At 41.3% G+C, this 9,010-nt stretch overlaps 1 protein-coding gene across 2 annotated transcripts; it reads left to right on the top strand.

Annotated features, from left to right (window-relative positions):
• The first annotated feature begins 1,011 nt into the window (after window positions 1-1,011).
• FAM241B (family with sequence similarity 241 member B) lies at window positions 1,012-7,319 on the top strand. Of its 2 annotated transcripts, XM_070945426.1 has the most exons (5): window positions 1,012-1,065; window positions 1,406-1,496; window positions 3,251-3,413; window positions 4,469-4,606; window positions 5,844-7,319. In XM_070945426.1, exons 4-5 carry the CDS (start codon window positions 4,502-4,504, stop codon window positions 6,126-6,128), a joined length of 390 nt encoding a protein of 129 aa, XP_070801527.1. In that variant the 5' UTR covers window positions 1,012-1,065; window positions 1,406-1,496; window positions 3,251-3,413; window positions 4,469-4,501; the 3' UTR covers window positions 6,129-7,319. The 2 variants fall into 2 exon arrangements, with proteins under 2 accessions (XP_070801527.1, XP_070801524.1); XM_070945423.1 differs by lacking the exon at window positions 3,251-3,413.
• Window positions 7,320-9,010: the final 1,691 nt, after the last annotated feature.

Genomic DNA, 9,010 nt, shown 5'->3' with positions numbered 1-9,010 from the left:
GCCGTGCCCTAAAAACTTTTCTTTTCCATCAAGCAGGGCTAGCGTGAACCCCCCCCCCCTTTTTAGCTCTTTTTAGCTTTTTAAGTGTAAATTGGGTTTTAATTGGATTGTTTTAAATTGTGGGCCAAAGCTGTATAATTCTTTTAATTGATTTTAAATTTTGTATTGGTATGTTTTTTATCTTTGGCTGTGCACCGCCCTGAGTCCAATAGGAGAAGGGAGGTATATAAATTGAATAAATAAATAAATAAATAAATAAATAAATAAATAAATAAACAAACAGAAATAAGGGAAAAAGTATTAATATCATATCATATTATGTTTAAATAATGAACAAAGTTTAAGAACTATATGTTTATATGAGTACTAATATTATTGTAAAGTGGCGGAAGATGTTTGGAACTAGTGATGTCATATCTATGTCCAATGTTTTTTAAATTTTGTATTATTAATACAATTTTAAATAAAAAAAAGAAAAAAAAGAAAATGCCATTTCCATTCCCTCTCTGCCTGCTAAGGCAGGGGTCTCCAACTTTGGCAACTTTAAGACTTGTGGACTTCAACTCCCAGAATTCCTCAGCCAGCTTGCTGAGGGAGTTGAAGTCCACAAGTCTTAAAGTTGCCAAGGTTGGAGACCCCTGCGCTAAGGAATTGTCTTTTGTAATCCCTGAGTTTTGCTGTGTGAGGAATTCTGGGAGTTGAAGTCCACAAGTCTTAAAAATTGCCAAGATTGGAGACCCCTGCGCTAAGGAATTGTCTTCTGTAATCCCTGAGCACTTTCACTGATGCATTGCCTCGCCGTGCAAACCGTGTAATTCACCTTGGCGCCTGAAGAGGGAGCTACTCCACAGTTACACCCGGGGGGGGGGAGGGCCAACCACTTTGCTCTCTCTCTTTCATTCTTCCCTTCTCCTGAAACAATGTCCGGTGATGATGACGTCCCTGGAAGTCGCCGGGCTGGAGATACTGGACAGTCAGCAGAAGAAGGGAAGGCTGACGTCAGCAAAAGGAGACCACAGACAGAAAGAGAGAGGAGAGAGAGAGAGAGAGAGAGAGAGGCGAGAGGTGAGTGGGCGCGTTGGGGGGGGCATGTTTGCGACTCCATCCGTACAAATCAATTTATCAGCCTTGAATTAACCAACGCAGAGCAAATTTGTTGGGATGTAGCATAGATTGAAGGGCCGGATTTTTTTTCCTCCCTGAACCTGCTGACATTTGGGAAAGGGTTAATCCGGGTCCCAGACATACTCTTGAAGCTAACCAGACAGCAATCGTGCCTCTGACCATGTACAGAATGTTCATCTCTCTGGCCAAGGACGACGATTCCCTGAGCTTTAGTTGAGACCCCCTTCTATTGAGACCAAGTCGAGCACTATATTGCATTTTTTTTTGTTTGTTTTTTTAGGATTGAAGCCTTCGCATCAGGAATCATTGTGACATCATCGCTGTTTGCTAATCATTTCTCTGGCTGCTTGCTTGGTGCCTTTTTATTATTGGTATGTGCATTTTGAGTATTCATATGTATTGTGTGGGTTTCTAGTATTATCTTTTAAGCATAAATACAGTAGTGGCCAAAATTGTGGAAACCTTTTGGGGAAAAGTGTATTTTCTAAAACTAGCTAATAACACCACTTTTTGGGGGGGAGTAGTACCATAAAATTATATACCAATGGAAGGATAATTTAATCAAGAATGTAATGCAATGACTTTTAGGAAGGATTTGCTATTAGAATAGCAGTTGCAGTATAAAGAAGAAAAGTGAAACACGTAGAAAAAATGAGATATACAAAAATGATCACCATAGAAAAAACTAGCTATACAAAAATTATCACCATAGAAAAAACGAGCTATACAAAAATGATCACCATAGAAAAAACGAGCTATACAAAAATGATCACCATAGAAAAAACGAGCTATACAAAAATTATCACCGTGTCAGTTAATACTTAGTTGGGTAACTTTTAGCGTGAATTACGGCCTTACAACATCTTCCCATGGAGTGAACCAAGTCTTGTAGTTCTGCAGCTGTTATAATGTGAAACCAAGATTGAATGATGGCTTCTATTAACTGGGTTTGATTGCTGGGTCACTTCTGACTAACAAGTTCCTTTAGTCGGCTCCATAGCTTTTCAATTGGGTTAAGGTCTGGGCTATTCCCAGGCCATTCCAGCAGTGGAATAGGATTATCTTGAAACTCCAAAAAAAAAAAAAAAAAAAAGTGGTGTTATTAGCCATCAAACCTCAAAAATACACTTTTCCCAAAAAGTTTCCACAATGTTGGCCACTACTGTAGTTGGTTCTAGAAGTGAGGCTTAAGGTTACCTTATGGATTCATGCTGAAATAGGAACTTCCTGGTTTTGTGGGTTAATGCTTCGTATTGTCTGTGTTTGTAAAAATAAAATATTTCTCAAAAAAACATATATAGTCCCTTCTTGAGGTAGAAATAGGCTCAAGTTGGTCTCATTGCACTGAGCTAACCTATGCGGGGGGGGGGGGGGGAATCGTGCATCTCATCATTCTTGCTTTTTATTCATATATTTTCCAGATTTGCATTTAACACCAAACTAGTAGGATGAGGGGGAATTCTCTGTAGTTAAGGCTGTGGGAATCTTGGGAATTCTCTTTTCTTCCTAGGAATAAGAGAAAGACTGCTTTCTTTCTAGATCTAAGGATGTTTTAAGCTGGACCCATTTGTTGACTAAGAAGTTGCATTATGCAATTGTGTATTTTTACCTCAGATGCTATGTTTAAAATTTGTTCTGTTTTTCAATATTGTCATATATTTGAAACAAGTGACCAAAATGCCTCAATAATATATTTATTACCTGTTTTTAACTCCGTTGTATGACACCCTGAGTTGCTTATTTGTGAGATGGGCAGCTGCATAAATTGCTTTAATAAATAAAATAAAACATACATTAAATTAAATCCACCTCCATACTCCTGGCCTTCTGAAAAGTCGGAAAACTTGACTCTGTCACTAGATCTGGAGCTCTGACATGGGCCTGCTACGTTGAGGGTGGCTGATTAGGTAGAGAAAATACCTCCCTCCCTCCCTATCTCATCTTGGTTTTTACCTCTTCAACAATTTCAATTGTTTTGTAATACTTTTTAGCATACTGTAAGTTTCCCAGAGTTGGTGTATCAGTGAGAGAGGCGGCATTAAAAAAAAATTCTGTAAAATATTATGATTAATTTTTTTTTTAAACCAATGGAACATATCACATGATTATTATTTTTTTAATGTAGATCTTGGATATCTGTGCAACAGATACTTTCTCTGAGCCAGGAAGGAAATATCTTTTCCCAAAATGGTGCCGATTATGACATTTTGAAAACCAACAGCATTACAAGGAAAAATATTTTTTGGAAGTTTTGCTGATTTACTTGACTTTAAAATCTTGTGAATCAGGTAGGATACTGAACTGGAAAGTGGTTCTAATTGAGAGAATAGGATGTCGCATTTCTGTTCTCTGGCTCAGATGAGGGTATGGAGAATACATACTGTACAAGTAACCCAATGCACAAAAGAACATAGTTGCCATAGAATGTGACAAAGAACATTTTTTTGTGTGTTTTTTGTATTTTCAGCCATCATTCTTACTTTTTTTGTGAATTATTTCAAAAGTTCCTGTGTGCAGTGGAAAAGTATTTCAATTAATTGTGCCCTTGAATTGTAGAACATTGTAAGAAAATTGCTAATGCATACCGTGTTTCTCCAAAATGAAGGATGGGTCTTATTTTCTTTTTACCCCCGCGAAAAAACGGCTAGGCCTTCTTTTTGGAGGGTTCTAATTATTGACTCACCTTGTGGCCATGGCAACGACAGCCCCGCCCAGCAGGACCCCGCTGCTGGCTTACTTCTTCTGTAGCCGCTTGCTGCCACTTGCACGAATTGCCCTGGTCTCCGTTTCGCCTTCAGATGCCTGCCGGAAAGCCCACTGCAGCTGATAATAGACCTCCGGATCGATCTGGAGCTCTGTTATTGGCTGCAGATGCCTTCCGGCAGGCATCTGAAGGCAAAACAGAGGCTGGGGTGATGCATACGAGTGGCGGCAAGTGGCCGCAAAAGAAGGCAAGGCAGGTGTCGGGGTGCGCGAGGCCTGGTAAGTAGGGCCCCACCCTAGCTTATTTTTTACCTGTGTGCCTCGCCCCACCTCTACACCCTGGGGTAGGCAGCGTCTTAATTAGGGCTAATTTGTGGGTGGGGCTTAATTTGCTCAAAAACATGATAGGGCTTCTTTTCAAGGTGGGTCGTCTTTTTGGAGAAACACGGTAGTAGATCTATACAAGGGAAGAATGCAGCAGGGGAATGTTAAAATTCTCATGTATTAGCTATTGTGATTGTGTAAGAAATGCTTTACTGCTAGAATTATGTATAATGTTGGTATATTCATCTTATTTGGGTCTCTGTTCCCCATGGAACTAGTAATCATATTAAAAAAATCTTCCCACTGTAAATTACAGGTGTGACAAGGCAAACCCAAGACTGTTATAAAGATGGTGCGAATTTTGGCTAATGGAGATATTGTGCAAGATGATGACCCTCGAGTACGACAGACCACTCAGAATAGGGAGAACTCCTCTCGACTCGTGAGGAATGGTGTATGTATTGTGCTTTGCGTAGAATTGTTCCGTAAAAACTTTTCTTCTAGCACTTTGGAAATTTGGAAAAGGTGTATGTGAGGCTACGAAAGTATCATCTGTAGCTTTTTAAAGTATGTGTATCTTTTCCCAAGAGGGACCCGGTGGCTCAGTGGCTAAGACACTGAGTTTGTCGATCAGAAGGTCGGCAGTTCAGCGGCTCCCGGTGGTCTTCCGGGTGTGCTTCAAGGTATTGGTTACCACCTTTAGAGCGCTCCATGGCTTAGGACCTGGGTATTTACGAGACCACCTTCTGCCACCGATAGCCTCCCACCGACCAATACGCTCCCACAGAGAGGGGCTCCTCAGGGTGCCGTCGGTCAAACAATGCCGACTGGCGGCCCCCAGGGGGAGAGCCTTCTCTGTGGGGGCACCTACCCTCTGGAATGAGCTGCCCCCGGAGATACGGCGGATCCCGGATCTTCGCACCTTTCGCCGTTCCCTAAAGACGTATTTATTCCAGCAAGCCGGGCTGGCCTAACTCTTTTAAATTGTTTTAAATTTTTTTAATAATGGGTCTTAATACAGGGGTGCTTTTAATTGTGGGCCAAATTAATTTAATTGGATTTTAATACTTTTTAAAATTTTGTATTTCTTGTGTTTTATCTGTTGGCTGTTCACCGCCCTGAGTCCTTCGGGAGAAGGGCGGTATATAAATATAAACAAACAAACAAACAAATAAATAAATAAAATTTGGCTAAAGATAAAGGTAAAGGTTCCCTTTGCACATATGTGCTAGTCATTTCCGACTCTAGGGGGCGGTGCTCATCTCCGTTTCAAAGCCGAAGAGCCAGCGCTGTCTGAAGACATCTCCGGGGTCATGTGGCCAGCATGACTAAATGCCAAAGACGCACGGAATGCTGTTCCCTTCCCATCAAAGGTGGTCCCTATTTTTCTACTTGCATTTTTTACGTGCTTTCGAACTGCGAGGTTGGCAGAAGCTGGGACAAGGAACGGGAGCTCACCCCATTCCGCGGCACTAGGGATTCGAACCGCTGAACTGCCGACCTTTCGACCGACAAGCTCAGCGTCTTAGCCACTGAGCCACCGCGTCCCTTAATTTTTTTTATTTTATTATTTATTTTATTGTAATTTGCCCAAAGTGCTGGATTTCTGACATCTCCCTTTACAGTCCCATTTCTGTGTCTCAGAAAGACAGCTTCTTGGGCTTGTTCACTTTCTCGTGTTTGCTCAACAGGGCTTTTTCAACGCAACCTCCAACACTGGTCCTAACCCCCCACAGCACTACCAGCAGCAGCAGCAACAGCAACAGCGCCAGAATGCAAGGCCTGGGGAACGTTCGCCGTTCTCAGACATCAATCAGCAGCTGGTGAACATGGGTTTCCCCACTTGGCACCTTGGCAACCAGGTGGTAGAGCCGGTGATGTCCATCCTGCTGCTCTTCCTGCTTATGATGGTGGGCGTGCGAGGTCTGCTCTTGGTGGGCCTCATTTATGTCGTCTCCCACCTAAGCCAGCGATGACATGAACTCCAGCACGGACTGCTGGTTGCCTGAGGGATTCGGAGCCAAATATTTTTGTCCAATGTATGAGCGTGGGTTAGAGAGAGTCCGTATGTCCGTATATGTGCGTGTTTGAAACAAATTCTCCTTGCCCAAGAACTTTTGTAAACGGTGTTTTCAAGAGACAGAATTAAGCAACTTGGAGTATGAGCTAATGGGAATATATATATATATCTTTTTTCTTTCCTTCTCTAGCTTGAAATGAGCCATTTTTTCGTTCTGGGCCCATGATATTCTGGTAGGAATGATAGCTTTTGGTTTTTTTTGCTGAGGGCACCATCTCACGGTTATCAAAGGGAACTTTATTTAGGATTTTCTTCTTTAGGACCGGCGGTGAAAGCTCAGCCTTTGATAGAGAAACATTGAAAAATAGGCAGGTTTTTAAAAACCAGGTGGGAAATCATGCCTTCCATATAGGTGGGAGAACTGAAAAGTCATATACAAAGAGAGAGAGAGAGAGAGAGGCCTTGGGACTTGGCTAGTTCACATTGTTGGAATCCCTTCCTCTCTGACATAGGAACTTTGGTTGTGTGAAATGGGCATTGGGTTGTGGTTAGCTGGGGTTCGTGAAGAAGAGCCATTTTGTGGCCTCTGGGATCAGTGAGGCAGCCATGTTGAGATCACTGCATTTTTTATAAACCGACCCTCTTGGTGTGAAATATTCAAAGGTGACTCCTCAGGTATTTATCTGGAGGCTTCTTGGTGCCTCAAGTCAGGCCATTTTTTTTGTAATATTAAATAAAGAATACAAATGCAGGGTTTGTATGTGTTGCTGTGGGGGTGGGGGTTGTTACCGAATGAGGCTGCAATTTCTGTATGTAAAATGATACTTGTTGCTTCAAATAAGCAGAATTCATGGGACAGAGCAAACATCCATGTGTATGTAAGCTGATGAAACAGTGCCCCCAAATGCTTTCTCTGCTAGCATTGTCTGCCTCCTAAAATAGTGGAGGAACTGAGTCAAAGCAAAGAGAAAGTTATTTGTAAAACCATCATCAAGACTCTTAATTCCAATTACAAACTGTTTTTTTCCTCTCTTTATATTTCCCTTCTTAGCAGAGTATAGTTGCATTTCTTTCTTTCTTTCTTTTTTCTTTTTGTTTCATTTTGGCCTATTCGCAGGCTTGACAAAGAAATAAAAAATATCTACCTGCTTCAGCTCAATTCTTATTTTGTAAATTTAGGGTGACTTGCAATATATTTAAAGCTAAAACTTAAAAATAAATCTACAGCTCTTACTTTAGTTACAAAGCATCGTATAGCAAAAAAATCTATTTCCTTTTGAAAAAAAAGATGATAGTTTTAAAAATGGGTGAAATTGTTGGAAGAATAAATATTTGAGAAGTGGAAAGAGCAAAACAAGGTGTGTGTATGTGTGTGGGGGCTTTTGGGGGAACAAAAATCAAGCGGTAATTTAACATAGTGAATTTCAGTTCCATAAACCCCTTTCCCTAATTTCCGCTAATTAAAATGTAAGAGAGAAACAATGGGTTTTGCTGCTTGCCACATATGTAATTCATAAGATTGTACTACGAGAAGGAATTCCTAAATGCAAGGGAGATTTAATGGAACAGTGAGTTGATCAAAGGATGCCCCAAGTGAACTGCATATTTCAAATGGCAGATTCAAATAATCGCAAGTGTCGATCTCTCTGTACAATTATTATTATTATTATTATTATTATTATTATTATTATTATTATTATTATTATTATTATTATTATTATTAATTTTATTTCTATACCGCCCTTCTCCCGAAGGACTCTGGGCGGTGTACAGCCTAATTAAAAACACAAAGACAGACAAAATTTAAAAATAATTAAAATTATTAAATAATAGGCCCAATTTATAAAACCCCAAATTTAAAATCCCATTTAAAACCAATTAAAATCTTTACATTGATAGCCCAGCCTGGCGGAACAGCATGGTTTTGAGGGCACAGCGAAATACACGGAGATCAGAGATTTTACGAATTTCTGGGGGCAGCTCATTCCAAAGGGCAGGGGCTCCCACAGAGAAGGCCCTCCCCCTGGGTGTCGCCAGCCGACATAATTTGGCCGATGGCACCCTGAAGAGACCCTCTCTGTGGGAGCGAACTGGCCGGTGGGAGGCTACTGGTGGCAGAAGACGGTCTCGAAGGTATCCGGGTCCAATGCCATGGAGCGCTTTAAAGGCGGTAACCAACACCTTGAATCGCACCCGGAAGACCACTGGGAGCCAGTGCAGCTCGCGCAGGAGGGATGTCACATGGGCACAACGAGTTGCGCCCATAACCACCTGCGCGGCCACACATGTCTGTTTACCATTGTAGTTTTTTGGATCTGAAATGCAATCAGTTTATTGAATGCAATACAGGATCTCCTGCTGGAGCAGAGGGTTGGACTAAAAATCCTCTAAGTCCCTTTGAACTCTGTTCTGCTATCTGAACCTTGGTGTCCTTGTCCCAAATAATGGCTGATTTATACAATGATAATATTCATAGTAAGTGATTTGAAGGTGCAGGTAACCTTTCAAAGATGACACGTAAAGGGAGTAGGAGCCAGAACGATGTCTAAGACCATGACAGATTCTACCTTACCCTACAGAAGTTTGAGAAATCCCACAAAGATTTTATAATCTTCAGTAGAAATGAAAACCTTCAACTTCTTGGTTGGAATATGTGTAACACCCTTAATACCAAAGATGGAGCCCATCTCACACTGTTATACATTGGATTCTTAAACAGGAATGGTTTCCTTATGCATCATTACACATCATTACCGAAGAGCCAGCGCTGCCCAAAGATGTCTCCATGGTCATGTGGCTGGCATGACTCAACGCCAAAAGCGCACGGAGCACTGTTAC

Source organism: Pituophis catenifer, unplaced genomic scaffold (genome assembly GCF_029215685.1).
Source record: "Pituophis catenifer annectens isolate HBS135680 unplaced genomic scaffold, rPitCat1.0.hap2 SCAF_6, whole genome shotgun sequence".
In the NCBI taxonomy this organism is placed as follows: domain Eukaryota; kingdom Metazoa; phylum Chordata; class Lepidosauria; order Squamata; family Colubridae; genus Pituophis; species Pituophis catenifer.
This window is presented reverse-complemented; position numbering and strand designations above follow the sequence as displayed.

Excerpts from the sequence above, each read along its gene's own strand:
- FAM241B (XM_070945423.1), top strand. The coding sequence starts at position 4,502 with ATGGTGCGAATTTTGGCTAATGGAGATATTGTGCAAGATGATGACCCT. Across the intron at positions 4,607-5,843 it reads CTCGACTCGTGAGGAATGGT|GGCTTTTTCAACGCAACCTC; the intron begins GTATGTATTGTG and ends TTTGCTCAACAG.